At 49.5% G+C, this 15,958-nt stretch overlaps 1 protein-coding gene across 8 annotated transcripts in view; it reads left to right on the plus strand.

Annotated features, from left to right (window-relative positions):
• WWC1 (WW and C2 domain containing 1) overlaps positions 1-15,958 on the plus strand; it is a 181,544-nt gene that overhangs the window by 125,863 nt on the left and 39,723 nt on the right. For all 8 annotated transcript variants that reach the window (XM_054488943.2, XM_054488944.2, XM_054488947.2 and 5 more), the window contains exons 10-15: positions 3,800-3,889; positions 5,329-5,864; positions 9,826-9,934; positions 10,495-10,575; positions 11,916-12,002; positions 13,021-13,213. In XM_054488943.2, coding sequence (XP_054344918.1) covers positions 3,800-3,889; positions 5,329-5,864; positions 9,826-9,934; positions 10,495-10,575; positions 11,916-12,002; positions 13,021-13,213 — 1,096 coding nt within the window. The remainder of the gene's footprint in view (positions 1-3,799; positions 3,890-5,328; positions 5,865-9,825; positions 9,935-10,494; positions 10,576-11,915; positions 12,003-13,020; positions 13,214-15,958) is intronic.

Below are 15,958 nucleotides of genomic sequence, written 5' to 3' on the forward strand. Positions count from 1 at the left end.
CACAAATCAGTCAGACTCACAGGCATCCGAACAAACCTCATCCTACCCTCTGCCTCCCCCTCCTTCCCGAGGGCCTTCCCCACTGCTCCCCAGAGTTGGTGTGCAGTCATGCAGGATACTCGTTAGCGCACAGGCTCCCTGGCCCCACCCCAGGGACCGATTCTTCCGGCCTGAGATGCAGCCCAGGTTCTTACATTTTTAACCAGCACCCAAGGTGCTGAGCTACAGCTTGTGGGGACTCCAGCCCCACCTTCTGGATCCTCTGCCGGCCTCCATGCTTGATGCGTTCTTGGCCTCCCAGCATGTGCCAGGCATCACACACATGTGCCATCTATCCTGCAAAACCCAATGCCACTGGGAGGTGGCCTCAGCGCCTGTGCATTGCTAGCAGTAGCTAGCCCCTAATGCCAGGACGTCATGGCAGCCCAACTCCGAGACCCCTCATCATCCTCTTGAGGCTTCACTGGGGACCCACATTTACTCCCAGCACACACCTCTGTGGCTTTTCTCCCACAGAGAAGAGGAAAACCAAGGTAAAAATGGTGAGCGCCAGCTGCTCCTTGATCCTGGACCTCAACTGTTCCTGAGCTTTCCTTTTATATTGGGTCAAGAGATTCCACAGCCTTGTTCATTCTGTTGAAAGTCAAGGATTTTGTTTATTATGGGTTCCGTCTGCCAACCCACTGTGCACCCCCACCCCAGCCTCAGGCAGGACTCTAGAAGAACAGTGCCAGGGATTGAGCTGACCAAGAACCATGCCAAGACCACTCTGCCTGCTGCTCCTGTTGCCTCTTCTGTAATTTCACAGATTTAGTTGCCCAATAACAAGCCCAACCCACCGCTCAACACTTTTCCGTTGTGTCTAGAGCAAGCTCTGGTCTTTACTGCAGGACATGTGCTGGGGGCCTGGATATGTGGGTAGAGGGATGGCATGACTTGGCTTTTCCATGGAAGTGAGCCCTTTCTCCCAGGCCCCAGGCTGGGTTAGCTGTATCCTAGGTTCACTCCCCAGTCCAGGGACCAACGAGTCAGTCATCCCCTCTTCAGCAGGTTGACATGAGGGGATGGAGGCCAACCGTGGAACACATCTGTCCATGGAAGGTACAATAACATGCAGGTCTTTCAGCAGAGCTCATAAATTCTGCCTGCTTCATCTGGAGAATAAGTCATCCATTCAGCAAATATTGAGCATGTCTACATGGTGGGCACTGTGCTGGGTGGTAGGTGCTGGGTGAGCAAGACACAGCCTCTGCCTCTCTGCCATCCCCGTACAGTGCAGCAACTTGCAAAACTTGGTGTGCCTAAAGATCACCTGGGAGGCTTAATGAAAAGAGAGATTTCTGGGCCCTACCCCTGGGCTTTTTGATTCAGCAGGTCAAAGTAGGGCCCAGGAATGTGCATTTCAATAAGCACTCCCCACTTTCTGATGCAGGTAGTCTGTGGGCCACAGGCTGAGAAAGACTAGTCTAGTAGACACACGAGAGCAGCCCAGGTCATGAGTTTGTGAGGGCACAGGCTTGCTTGATAGGGCCCTTTATTTTGTAGTGGGCCCACTCCAGGGATTGGAGAGCCATTCCAGGGGCAAAGACACACCCTGGAGTCCACCCAAGCTGCCCTCCATGGGGTGTTCAGGAGAGGTCAGGGCTGAGATATGGTCCTAAAGCCAAAGGTCTCTTCCAAACACAAGGATTTGTCTCCAGGGAGATAGTTTACTGAATTGGGCTTTGGCGTCAGGCATGCCTGGGTGAAAATCTTTGCTTCCAGTTCTGTGACATTCCATCACATCCACTAACTTCTCCCGACTCTCTGGTCCCATTCTCTCCATCTCTTTTGCTGACTGTTGCCAGTTCATCCAACCTCGGAATGTTGTGTGTACTCAGAGCTTGGTCCTAGGCCGTCCCTTGTTTTTGCTTCTGTATTTTGCCCTAAGATGGTGCGTGAGTCTACTAGGGCTGCCGTAACAACGTACCACAGACTGACTGGGTGACTTAAACAGTGGACATTTATTTTCTCACAGTCTGGAAGCTAAAAGTCCAAGATCAGATGTCAGCGGGGTTGCTTTCTTCTGAGGTCTCTTCCCTTGGCTTGTAGATGGCCTTCTCCTCCCTCCGTTTCACATGGTCTTCCCCCGTGCCTGTGCCCTAATCTGGTCTTAGAAGGACACCAGTCATACTGGATTAGAGTCTGCCCTACTGACCTCATTTTACCTTAATTACTTCTTAAAAGCCCTATCTCCAAATACAATCACATTTGGAGGTACTGCTGCTTAGGACTTCGATGTAGGATTTCGGGGGACAAAAATCAAGCCAGAACAGATGGTAATCTCATTCAGGTGGTGATCCATCTGATAGGAATCCCCCCACCCCGACCTTTATGGCAGCCTGCCTGTTCAGTATTCATACCCACATATCCATAATACAGCTCTTCTCTTCCCCCGGGTTCTCCTGCCTCAGCCTTCTCCTCTTAGCAGATGCCATCTGCAGGGCCACTTGGCAGCCCGTAGCAGTAACCACACAGTCTTCCACATTTACTCCCTCAGCCTCACCCGCTCCTGCAGCCCAGGCACTGTCTCTGTCTCTGCATTGCTCAAGCCTCCACCATCTCAGTTACACCTCACAGCCACCCTCCCCGCCTTAAGTCTTCAGCCTCCTGCCCATTGTCCTCCCCGCAGTCATGGTGACCTCAAGATGATAAGGTCTCTGCTAAGGCCCCTGCTTGGAATGTTCTTTCCTCCTGCACTTTTCCTAGCCAACTGCTGTCCATTATCCATCCTTAAATTTCTCTACTAGTCAGGAATCTAACTGCTGCAAGAAACAGCCCCCAAAGTCTCTGTGGCTTCACGCAACAGGTTTATTTCTTGTTCATATAATGTCTAATTAGGTATGTCCAGTTAACAGGCAGCCTTCCATGTGGTCATTCAGGAACTCAGGCTCTTTCCATCTGTGACACCTCCCCTTTGAGTCCGCAAGAGTCCATGCAAGAGACAGTGAAGAAGACACACCCATTTAACTACTAGTGCTCACATCCCATTGGCCAGAACTTGGTCATACGCCCTGCCCACCCGGCCACAGGGAAGGCTGGGAAAATGGTCGAGGGACAGGGCAGGGTACACACCACCAGTCTCAGCCACAGAGTCACTTGGCTGGAAGAGGCTCACCTGCCAGTTCAAATTGGGCCTCTCTTTTTGTGTTCTTTTCTACCATTTGTACTTTTTGTTCATGGACCTTGTCACACACTGTGTTAATTAGGTATTTGAGTATTTCTTTAATATCAGTTCTCCCCAGTAGAATGTAAGCCCCATAAGAACAGAAACAAGTCCTACGGTGCTCACTCACTACTTTATCCCCAGTGCCACAGGCAGGGTCCAGTACAAAATGGGCACTCAGTAAATATGAGCTGAAAGATGGAGGAAGGAAGAAAAGGAGGGTATGGTTGGGTGAAATCCTATTTCTGCCACTAATTCCACAGCTTTAGGTAAATTATACAACTCTAAGGGCCTCGATATCCTCGTATGTAAAGTGGTAAAAATCATTCTTACTATGAAGCATTATTGTGTGACTGAATTAAGGCAGTGTCCTAAGGTTCCTAGCAGAGTGCCTGATATATATATATATATAGTGGGTGAGTGATATTGCAGTTATCATAGGATTATAATGTATGTGGAAGCTCTAGCTCCCCGGATGCCTTGGTCAAATGCTTGTGGAAAGTTCTTGTGCCTGTGGGTCTGGGTGTACATGGGTAAGAGTGCATGCCTGTGCTTCCTTTCGGGGCATCCCTCTCATGCTTTCTCTCCCTCCAGGTTAAAGTTAAACAGTAAGAGGAACCAGCTTGTGAGAGAACTGGAAGAAGCCACTCGGCAGGTGGCAACTCTGCACTCCCAGCTGAAAAGGTAAGTGGTAGGCAGTGAGGCCACTGCTCCCCTGGGCATGGCCAGACATGGGTGTCCCCAGTGTCCCAGCCCAGGCTCTACCCTTCACTTGTCCTCTGTGGCTTGAGAGTGGATGTTTAGAAGCACAGCAAGTGGATTGTCAGCAGACTCGGGCATGGCCTGGTGTGGCTAGGAATAGGAGTCTTGACCTCTCCAGACTGATAGCACAAAGAAGACCCCAGGCAGGTAGTAGGTAGTCTTAGGAGACTCGACTGGGTGTCATGGTTCACACCTGTAATCCTAGCACTTTGGGAGGCCAAGGTGGGTAGATCGCTTGAGCTTAGGAGTTTGAAACCAGCCTGGGAAACATGGCGAAACCCCATCTCTACTAAAAATACAAAATTAGCTGGGTGTGTTGGTGCTTGCCTGTGGTCCCAGCTACTCTGAAGGCTGAGGTGGGAGGATGACTTGAGCCCGGTTGGAGGCTTACCGTGAGCCGAGATCGTGCTACTGCACTCCAGCCTGGATGATAGAGCCAGACCTTGTCTCCAAAAAGAAAAAAAAAAAAGCCTTAGGAAACTCACACTGCCACCTACCTGTACAACACAGAGAAAGTAGCCTCAGACCTGGGCCTCCATGAACAACAGTGCGTCAGTGGAATTTAATAACAACATTTTGTTCCATTAGATTTTTTTCTAATGGTGGCCTTCTCTTTGTAGTAAGTGATACTGCTTTTCAAATTACACTTAGGATGTAAAGTTTCCTTTTAATATAGATGTTTTAAAGTATTAAAACAGTGAGTTGGGGCAGGTGTGGTGGCTCACGCCTGTAATCCTACCACTTTGGGAGGCCGACAGAGGCGGATTGCCTGAGCTCAGGAGTTCAAGACTAGCCTGGGCAACATGGTGAAACCCCGTCTCTACTAAAATACAAAAAATTAGCCAGGCGTGGTGGCAGGCACCTGTAGTCCCAGCTATTTGAGAGGCTGAGGCAGGAGAATTGCTTAAACCCAGGAGGTGGAGGTTGCAGTGAGCCAAGATCATGCCACTGCACTCCAGCCTGGCGACAGAGCAAAACTCCATCTCCAAAAAAAAAAAAAAAACACAGTGAGTTGATTTCAAGAAAGCTATGAAGAAATCTTTATTACATAATGGATTCAACTATGAAAAAATATCATACAAACGCAATGTAGCCAATTGGAGCTTTGGGAAACAGATTTAGAGGAAAAAGTAGACTTTTAAGGCAGCTATAACTTGAGTCCAAAGCCCAGCTCTGCCATGTCTTGATTATGTGGCCTTCTTGCGGTATCAGTTTTCCATGAAGTGAGGGTGAAGGGTCTACCCTAGAGATTGCCAAGCAATTCTAGTGAGGTCATGGTACTTTCCAGAGCTCAGCAGAAGGTCTCAGGGGGCCCACTTCACTGTGTGTGTCTCACTGTCCTTCCCCTCCCTGTGTCCCAGTCTCTCAAGCAGCATGCAGTCCCTGTCCTCAGGCAGCAGCCCCGGATCCCTCACGTCCAGCCGGGGCTCCCTGGTTGCATCCAGCCTGGACTCCTCCACTTCAGCCAGCTTCACTGACCTCTGCTATGACCCCTTTGAGCAGCTGGACTCAGAGCTGCAGAGCAAGGTGGAGTTCCTGCTCCTGGAGGGGGCCACCGGCTTCCGGCCCTCGGGCTGCATCACCACCATCCACGAGGATGAGGTGGCCAAGACCCAGAAGGCAGAGGGAGGTGGCCGCTTGCAGGCTCTGCGTTCCCTGTCTGGCACCCCAAAGTCCATGACCTCCCTATCCCCACGTTCCTCTCTCTCCTCCCCCTCCCCACCCTGTTCCCCTCTCATGGCTGACCCCCTTCTGGCTGGTGATGCCTTCCTCAACTCCCTGGAGTTTGAAGACCCGGAGCTGAGTGCCACTCTTTGTGAACTGAGCCTCGGTAACAGCGCCCAGGAAAGATACCGGCTGGAGGAACCAGGAACGGAGGGCAAGCAGCTGGGCCAAGGTAGAGAGCACCATGCCCAGAGGGTGGGAACCAGGAGGAGGGAAAGAGATACTCTGTGCTCAGAACCGCCAGTGATCATTCTAGTTGATATTTACTGACTGCTTCTGTGTGCTGGGTCTTTGTATGGCAAGTATATTTATTCAGTGGATATTTATTAACTCAGTATTTTTGAAGTCCTGTGTGAAGGGTTTTCAGTAGTAGATTCTGTCCTCCAACAGACATTTAGCGCCTTATAAAACTAAATGTCAGATCATCCTGTGCTAATGGATATACATGGATTCATCTATCCATTATTATAGATATGCTGTGTGCCAGGCACTGGGTTGGTCACTAAGGATTCTGTGTTGAAGACAGACAGGGTCCCTGTTCTCATGAAGCTTATGTTCAAATGGAGGCACAGGGAATAAACCTGCAACCAAACAAGCACTACAAAGAAAATAAAACAGGGAATGTGATCCAGCCTTTCTGGTTGGAGGTGGGACTGCCGGGGCAGGTTGGGTTGTGGAAGATGACATTTGAGGGTGTCTTGAATGGTGAGATGGAGCCAGCCTTGGGAAAAGCAAGAGCAAAATCTCTGAGGTCAGAGCAAGGGACTAGAAGGGGAGCCAGGAAGCCATGAGTCAGAGGTAGGGGGTTACCAACGAGGCTGGAGAACTAGGCAAGAGTCCAGATCCTGAAAGGCCTGGTGGGCTGTGCTAAGGAGTTTGGATTTTATCCTAATTGCACTGGGGATCCATGTGACCGTTTGAAGCCAGGAATGATATGATCTGACTCCCATTCTGCATGGGGTCAGAAAGAACATTTTGGTGTTGGTTGGAATTTAAGTTGGAATCTTCAAAATAGAAGATGATGCTGACATTGACAGCTAAGATTTATTAGGAGAAAACCTTTTTATCTTTAGCAGCAACCACATAATAAATCATAATAGTTAACTTTTATTGGGGATATATTATGAGTTGGGCAATGTGCTTGATATATGGTGAAATCAGTTATTTCTATTCTGTCCATTTCACTGATGAGGAATTGGAGATTCGGAGAGGTGATGTCACCTGCCTTGGGTCACCCAGCCAACAAGTGAGGAAGCAGGGATAGGAACCTGAGTCTTGCTGGCCCCGGAACCCAACCCCCTTATTGTCATGCCTTAGGCTGGGAGGCAGTTCAGCATGCACATTCATGCCAACTCCTGGTGCTTGGGGCCCCACGAACCCCATCTGGCTCTGGGTGTGAAGGTCAGGACGGAGTAGGATGCTCAGTAAACTCACCTGGGCCTCCTTGGCTTTCCTGGCCACAGTACTAATAGCTCACAATAATCATAGCTATGCTATATAGCGTACAGGTGTTTAGGATTCAGGTCCTTCTCTGTATATTTACTCATTTAAGCCTCACAACACCTCTGGGAAGTGTGTGCTATTTTTAATCTCCTTTTTTTTTTTTTGAGATGGAGTCTCACTCTGTCACCCAGGCTGGAGTGCAGTGGTGCCATCCTGGCTCACTGCAACCTCCACCTCCTGGGTTCAAGCAATTATCCTGCGTCAGCCTCCCGAGTAGCTGGAATTACAGGTGCACATCACCATGCCTGGCTAATTTTTTTTTTTTTTTTTTTTTTTTTTTTTTGTATTTTTAGTAGAGGCGGGCTTTCACCATGTTGGCCAGGCTGGTCTCGAACTCCTGACCTCAGTGGATCCACCCACCTTGGCCTCCCAAAGTGCTGGGATTACAGGCGTGAACCACCAAGTCCAGCCCCTTTTATCCCCATCTTAAAGATGGAAAAAGTGAGGCACAGTGAGGTTAAAAGACTTGTCTGAGGTTAGTCCCACAGAGTGAAATGGCAAGACCAGGACTGGCACAAGGACCACCTGCTCAGAACCCACACTGTTATCCATGTGCCGGGTTCTGTCTACAAAAAGCTCGTGCTCCTGGCTCCAGGTGAGGCCAGCTAGAAGCAGCCAGACCTATATCAGCCCTGTGGCTCCAGGCATGGGCAGGAGTGCTGCTGCTGTGCCCAGAATTATCCATGTGTGTACAAGGGCCAGTGGGAGCATGGTAGGGAAATGAGGTTTCCTTGTTAACAAAAGGCTTTGAGTGCCAGTGGTTTCCTTAGAAGAGGAGCTGAGAGATCCCTGGGTATCCCTCATCAGGAAGGGAGCCTTGCTGAGTGTTCTCAAAATAAAAGCAAGCGCCCTACTATAGCAGGTGGCAAGCCTCAGAAAATTGTTCCCTGGAGAGGAGGGGGTGCAGGTGGAACCTCTAACAAGGCTCAAGGAGCGTGCCTCTGATGGCAATATTAAGCCAAGTCAAGACACTCAGACCCCAGCTACGTCCTGTGAAGTGACCCCCTCCTCTCCCCTCCCCAACAGTGTCCTTGGGGCTTGTGGGCCTCAGACAGCACATTAGGCTGGGCACACACAGCTCTCGGGATGGCATTTCCTTCGTGCCATCTCCAGAAGCCTTCCCTGCAGTGAGCAATGCCAGGCAGAGCTCAGACGCTAAGCAGGTTATGTGATTAGTGCCGCTGTTCAGTCAGCAGACAAATTAATCTCCTTAAGTGGTTTAGTGGAGGGTGGAGATGTGTGGGTCTGAAAGCAGGAGGTCTCCGCGGGCTCAGCAGGCATGGGACACAGGCTTAGCTTCCCCATCGCCAGCACTTGCAGTCTCCCAGACCTGCCTTGTCACCCATTGCCGTCCCCAGCCTGCCATGCCCTGGACTCTGTGCCCCTCAATGCTGTGAGCCCTTGCCCTTCTCCAGTTTGTCCGCAGGTGCTCAGAAGTGTTAGCTGTGAGGTTGTAAGATCTGGATCTGGCCTTCCGTGCCACAAGGAGGTCAGGAACTGTCTTATTCATCTTTGTAGTGCTGAACATGGCAATGGGCCTGGCACATCGTGAGTGTTCATTACTTGGCCAAGGAAGGAATGTGCAGCACGTGTTGAGTGCTTAGTTATGAGCCTCAGATCAGACTTTCAAGGGCCCCTGTTAAGGGTAGGGAAGAGGAGGAGCTGAATTCGGAGTGGAAAGGGATAGACAGTGGAAGAACGGGTGCTTAATCTCTCCCTTCTCTGTCCTGAGGGTCCAGGGGCTATTATTTTGCCCCAGGTGGGTAGGGATGGCTCTGTTAGGTTGGTGCAAAAGTAATTGTGGTTTTTGCCATTGAAAGTATGGATATCTACAGTGATAGGAACAGTAGTGGCAATAAGGATAGTTGTAATGAGTTTTGCAGAGCACTATGCCTGTCTGCACTAATCTGTATATTAAGGACTTCCCTTATAATGTCTCGCTGAGTCCTCTCAACAGCCCCATAAGTAGGTATTATTATCCAAGTTTTGCAGATGAGGCATCTGGGGCTCAACAGGATTAAGTCAGTATCTCAAGGTCATGAAGCAGTGAGTGGTGGAACCGGATTTGAATCCAGGCAGTTCGACTCCAGAGCTTGGGATGGTAAAACACAAAATCACATGTGACTCCTTCCATCACCCTAAAGCAAACTTTTTTCAAATTTTTTTTGCTTAAGCATTTAGAGGTGGTTGGAATTTGGTGGAACCGTCTTTCATTCATAGAGAGTGTATCAAAATTGGGAGCTCAGGCTCCCAAAATCCCAAAGTGTTGGGAGTACAGTGGCTCATGCCTGTAATCCCAACAGTTTGGAAGGCCAAAGCAGGCAGATCACTTAAGACCAGGAGTTCAAGACCAGCCTGGGCAATATGGCAAAACCCCATCTCTACAACAAAATAATAATAATTCAAAAATTAGCTGGGTATGGTGGCACATGCCTGTAGTTCCAGTACTTGGGAGGCGGAGGTGGGAGGATCACCAGAACCCGGAGTGGTCGAGGCTGCAGTGAGCCATGATTGTGCCACTGCACTCCAGCCTGGATGAGTGAGACCCTGCCTCAAAAACAAAACAAAATTGGGAGTTGCAAAGGCAGTTTCCTGGTTCCTGAACCTGCGTTTCCATTTTCCTTCCCTAGCTGTGAATACGGCCCAGGGGTGTGGCCTGAAAGTGGCCTGTGTCTCAGCCGCCGTATCGGATGAGTCAGTGGCTGGAGACAGTGGTGTGTACGAGGCTTCCGTGCAGAGGTAGGTGTCTGGGTGCTGGCTCTCTCTGTGGCCCTGTAAGCCATGAACTCTGAATATCCAGAGCCTAGGCCTGTGGAGTGGCTTAGGTTTTGGCCCCCACAGTGTGTGGCAGGAGCCCCAAGAGGGAGTGACCCCACCTTCCTCTTGGCAGCCCAAGGCACAGACAGCATAACTTTTCCTGGGGTTAGAGATGCTTTAGGTTTGGGGGAGTGCTAGTTCTGTGGTAGCTACGAAAAAGGTATATGGCTAAGGAGCAAGCGCTAGAGAAAGGGAAGGCCCCTTAAGAGAGGAGTCTAAGCTGGGCATAGTGGTGTGAGTCTGTAATCCCAGCTACTTGGGAGGCTTCAGTGGGTGGATCACTTGACACAAGGAGTTCGAGACCAGCCTGGGCAACATAGTGAGCCCCCATCTCTCAAAAAAAAATTTTTAATTAAAATTTAAAAAAAGGACCTGGAGGGAAGCTGAGCAAACCCCAACTTTCCTTCCTGGGGATGTAACCTCAGCCTTCCAGAATAGTTTGTTCAGGGAAGCCTAACTCCTCCTCCCCTGTTGCCTTTCAGACTGGGTGCTTCAGAAGCTGCTGCATTTGACAGTGACGAATCCGAAGCAGTGGGTGCAACCCGAATTCAGATTGCCCTGAAGTAAGTGACAAGGACAAGGAGGACAGAAGGAACGGTCTGTGTGGGGTCCCTTCTTCATCCACAGCATTCCCCAGCATTTACCTTCACAGCCTCCCAGCGTAGAAGGCAGCACCAGCAGGACCTGCTGGCCATTGCAGCTTCTTAACTGAAGGGATGCTGATTCGTTCCTCACCTCCCAGCCGTCCGCTTTACAGATAAAAGAAATGAGGTTTTAAAAGACCTTATGACTTGGCCCAACTCACTGAGCTGGCTGGTAGCAGAGCCAGGACCGGGACTGAGACCTCCTGCCTCTCAGTGTGTTTGTTCGTTGTTGCTATGGCTTTTGTCTTTCCATCCCATCTAGGTTTCATTGATCTGGACGGAAGTTGATCACTGGGGGCTGCAGCCCAGATTGGGTCAATACACACATGGTTGTTCTTTTTGTTTTCTTTTGTTGGGCGATGATATGATCTCAATTTTTTTTTTTTTTTTTTTTTTTTTTGAGACAGGGTCTCACCTGTCACCCAGGCTGGAGTGCAGTGGTGCGATCTTAGCTTGCTGCAACCTCTGCCTCCTGGGTTCAAGCGATTCTCCTGCCTCAGCCTCCCAAGTAGCTGGGATTACAGGTGTGTGCCACCACACCCAGCTGACTTATGTATTTTTAATAGAGATGGAGTTTCACCATGTTGGCCAGGCTAGTCTCAAACTCCTGGCCTCAAATGATCTGCCCGCCTCGGCCTCCCAAAGTGCTGAGATTACAGGCATGAGCCACCACGCCTGGCCTTCAATATTTTTTAATAGGAATTAGTTGACAACATTTCCATATCATGAAATTTCGCCCATACTTATGGGTTCTTTTTAAAAATTCAGACAACTGGCTAGGCGCGGTGGCTCACACCTATAATCCTGACACTTTGGGAGGCTGAGGCAGAGGGATCACTTGATTCCAGGAGTTCAGGACCAGCCCAGGCAACATGATTAAACCCCATCTCTACTAAAAATACAAAAAATTAGCTGGGTGTGGTGGTGAACACTTGTAGTCCTAGCTACTTGGGAGGCTGAGGTGGGAGGATCACCTGAGCCTGGGAGGTCAAGGCTACCGTGAGCCCTGATCATGCCACTGCACTCAACCTGGATGACAGACTGAGACCCTGTTTCAAAACAAAAAAAAATTTTTTAAACAATTGGCAGCTCTAGCTCTACATCCCTGCATGGCAGCAAAGCACTGGGCCTGTGCTCTTGAGCTCACCGTAGTCCCCAGGGCAGCCAACAGCCACGTCCTGTGACTTTTAACAGAGAGAAGGAATGAGAGAGATGAGTGTGTTACTAATAGGTACTTCATATGCCCCTTTTCATTTCAGGTATGATGAGAAGAATAAGCAATTTGCAATATTAATCATCCAGCTGAGTAACCTTTCTGCTCTGTTGCAGCAACAAGACCAGAAAGTGTGAGTATGTAGCTGGATGGGTGTATTTCATACTCTCACCTTCTGGAGGTCACTTTTCTGCCCTGTCCTAATCCAGTTATGGGCCTTGTCAAGGCACTGTGGATTTGTACTGCATATGACTGTGATGCTAAATGTCAGTGCTGTGCATGTGAATACAGGCACAATGGCAAACACACCAACTGTAAAGACAAGCACTCTCTAGATGACTGTGTGAATTCCTGCCCCATTACATGCTGAGCACCTGCTGCATGCCAGCTCTAGGAATGAGGTGGTGAGCAGATCCTTCCTGGGCCCTACCCTCCTGGACTTTGAGCCTCGTGGAGAAGAATTGTCACAGTCTGTTTTATCTTCTCCTAAGCTCAAGTGTTTCTTGCAGAGAGAGATAGATCTTCTGTTTCCAAGAGTCAACACCAGTCACTGTGCTTCTCTTCGAGGGGTGTGACTGCATGTTACCTTGATGCTGATAGGATGCAAACACCTGCTCTGTCTGCATGTGGGCTCCTCCCATGGTAGATGGGTTTGTCCTTTATTGCACTCATCTGCCTCCAAATTTTCTCCGATTGTAAGGCCTGGAGGGTGGCAACAGAAGCCTATGTGTCTGTGGTCTACACTCAGCCAGCCTGTGAGGGTGGCACTTGTGGGAAGAAGAAAGGGCAGGAAGGCGGACAAAACGGAAGGAAGACAAGATGGGATACTTGGGTCAATTTCAGTCTTCTGCCCACACAGACGGTGCCAGGCTGAATAGCCTCCTCCATAGCTCACTGGTACTCATGCAGGGGCATCTGTGGGATAATGCCTAGAAGTGAAGGGTCTGGACTAAAGGACAAATGCATCTGGAATTTTGTTCGATTTGTCAAAGTTCCTTCCAGTGTATAGGGGCCTGATTCCCCAGATTCCTCACTTCTACAAACTCTCATCCACTGTTGTTTGCTTAGGGATTTCAGCAGCTGTTTAGTCCAACAGTTTATCCCTAGACATGGGCTGACCCAAGATTTCCTGCGGTTCTTTCTCCCTCTAGGAATATCCGCGTGGCTGTCCTTCCTTGCTCTGAAAGCACTACCTGCCTGTTCCGGACCCGGCCCCTGGATGCCTCAGACACTCTAGTGTTCAATGAGGTGTTCTGGGTATCCATGTCCTATCCAGCCCTTCACCAGAAGACCTTAAGAGTCGATGTCTGTACCACCGACAGGAGCCATCTGGAAGAGTGCCTGGTAAGGGCCATGTCTGACTGGCTGGCTGGCTGGCTGGCCTTCTGTGTTTATGGGGATTGGTCTACCCTGAGCTTCAGGAAGAAGGCTCAAAGGAGACGCAGGTTGTGCTATCAATTAGGCTCATCTTGGATTCTAGGCAGCGAGGCTTCCACAGGTGAATGTTGTTCTCAGACTTAGAGTGGGAGGGAAGGAGCTCTTTCACGAGAGGAAGAGTAATGGACCTGAAAGTGCCTTTTAAAACTGCCAGAACCTGGAAAGAGCCACATACCGCAGCTTTACTATACAGCATGAGAGATTAGATAAGAAGCACAGACTATGGCTGTGTGTATATCTGTATCCCAACCCTTTGGGAGGCCAAGGCCAGAGGATCACTCAAGTGCAGGAGTTCGAAAGCAGCCTGGGCAACACAGCAAGACCCCATCTCTACAAAAAATAAAATTAGCCAGGCATAGTGGTGCATGCTTGTAGTCCTAGCTACTCTGGAGGTTGAGATGGGAGGATCCCTTGAGCTGCAGTGAGCTGATCATGCCACAGCATTCTGGCCTGGGCAACAGCAGAACCCTGTGTCAAAAAAAAAAAAAAGCACAGAATAATGAAAACAAACACATAGGCATTCACATCCCAGCTTTACCACTTGCTGTATAGCTGGATGACCTTGGGCAAGGGACTTAACATCTCTGATCCTCATTTTTCTTATCCATAAAATGCAAATGATAATGCCTCCATCATGTCCACTAGAAGAATCTTTATAAGGATTGAGATAGCCCCCGTAAAGCACCTATTCAAGTGTCTGATCCACAGTGGGTTCTCGTTGAGTGGGGCCATTGCTAGTCTCCTCCCTGAAACTGACCTCCTCCGGCTTCTATCTCTCACTGCATTGGCAGGAGTCAGGACTGGGGATGAAGTAGCCCAGGTACATTGTGTCCTAAGAGACAGGCAGACCCAAGTGCAGACAGATACTCAGCTTTCCCATCTGTAGAAGGAGGATTTATATAATAGCTAACTCGGGCTTGTGATGTACAAGTGAATTAAAAGAAGTAAAGGGCTTTGTTAACCCTGATGCCATTTAGTGTTAGAGTATTTTAATGATAACTCAACTGTGGGCACAAAGGAGCCCAAGCGTGGGCACTATACCTAGAAGTTCGCTCCACTCATGCTCAGATCTGTCCTGGGAGCTTGTTGTGTCCCCACCCCTGTGTCTGGGGCTGGGGATTCAGTGGGGAACCAAACAGACAAGGCGCCAGCATTGATGGCTTAGATGTAAACAAACTGTGAGGAGGGCCGTGTTGGAAATGGATGGGTTGAAGTGATGGAGGAAAATGTGGGGTACGTGCAAAGGGGAGAAACAAGATGTGTACACCTCTCCAAGCCTCTCCTACCTCCATGTCTGGAAGCTGGAATGTGGAGCCTCTCACTGCCTTCTCGGAGGGCTTGCCCCTTTCTCCTGCTGTAAATCACAGACCTTTGCCCAGAGAAGGGAATCTCTTTGCTCTCCATCCTTGCCTTGATCTGCATGCACTATAAAACCCTTCTCTATCATGGCATTGTGGGGCCACATCCTTGGATTGTGGCCTGGGGCTGTCACTAGGCTTGCCCTTCCAGCTGTGTCTCCTCACAGTCTTCAATACTCAGTCTCAGTTCCCTTATCTGTAAAATCTGGCTCATACTGCCTTCCTGGAGGTGGTTCTCTGAAGACTAAATAAGGCACTGAAGCAGCGCTTCAAACTGTGCCATGCACACAAGTTACCTGGAGCTCTGGCTAAATGCAGATTCTGATTCAGCAAGTCTGGAGCAGAACCTGAGATTCTGCATTTCTAACAAGCTCCCAGGTGAGGCCAATGCTGCTGGTTCCTGGATCACACTTTGTGTAGCAAGAATGTAGAGCAGCAAAGTTTTTGCACTTTGTGCTCACTGGATATCAGTTCCCATCTCTCCTTCTTAGCTGGGTACAACGCAGCATCACTGCCATTGATGTTGTTACTGACAATAATGCAATAGTTAATGCCAGTAGGATGCAGTTTATATGGCAGGCACTGAGTTAAGCTCTTTACGTGCATTATCTGTTTTTTTTTATTTTAGACTGAGTCCCGCTCTCAGTCTCTGGAGTGCAGTGGCGTGATCTCCGTTCACTGAAACCTTCACCTCCCAGATTCAAGCAATTCTCCTGCCTTAGACTGCAGAGTAGCTGGGACTACAGGCGTGCACCACCACACCTGGCTAATTTTTGTATTTTTAGTAGAGGCGGGATTTGCCATGTTGGCCAGGCTGATCTTGAACTCCTGACCTCAAGTGATCCACCTGCCTCTGCCTCCCAAAGTGCTGGGATTACAGGTGTGAGCCACCACCCCCAGCCCATTACCTCTATTGATCCTCACTCCAACCTTGCAAAATAGGTAGCGTATTCCAGTGGAGAAACTGAGGCACAAAGAAGTGAAAGACCTTTCCTATCACAGTTAGGAAAGTGGCAGAAGCCGTATTTGAACCCCAGCAGGTCTACCTCTGAAGTCCACACAGCGCCTCTGTGTTGTCTCTTTGCCAGCACAGGGCTCCCTGGAGCCCAGAGGTGGGGGTGGTGACTTGAAGGGGTTGGCAAGCCTGGGCTCCTCCAGCGAAGCATTCCCTTGGCCCTGGGCATTCCTAAGCGAGAAGAGGCTCAATCCTATTTTCTTCTCCTAATTGGATGCCTTTTATTCCTCCTTCCTAATTGAAGTCTGGTCATTGCTGGTTGCCATGGCAGCAGCCAAA

The sequence above is a fragment of the Pongo pygmaeus genome, chromosome 4 (genome assembly GCF_028885625.2).
Source record: "Pongo pygmaeus isolate AG05252 chromosome 4, NHGRI_mPonPyg2-v2.0_pri, whole genome shotgun sequence".
NCBI lineage: Eukaryota > Metazoa > Chordata > Mammalia > Primates > Hominidae > Pongo > Pongo pygmaeus.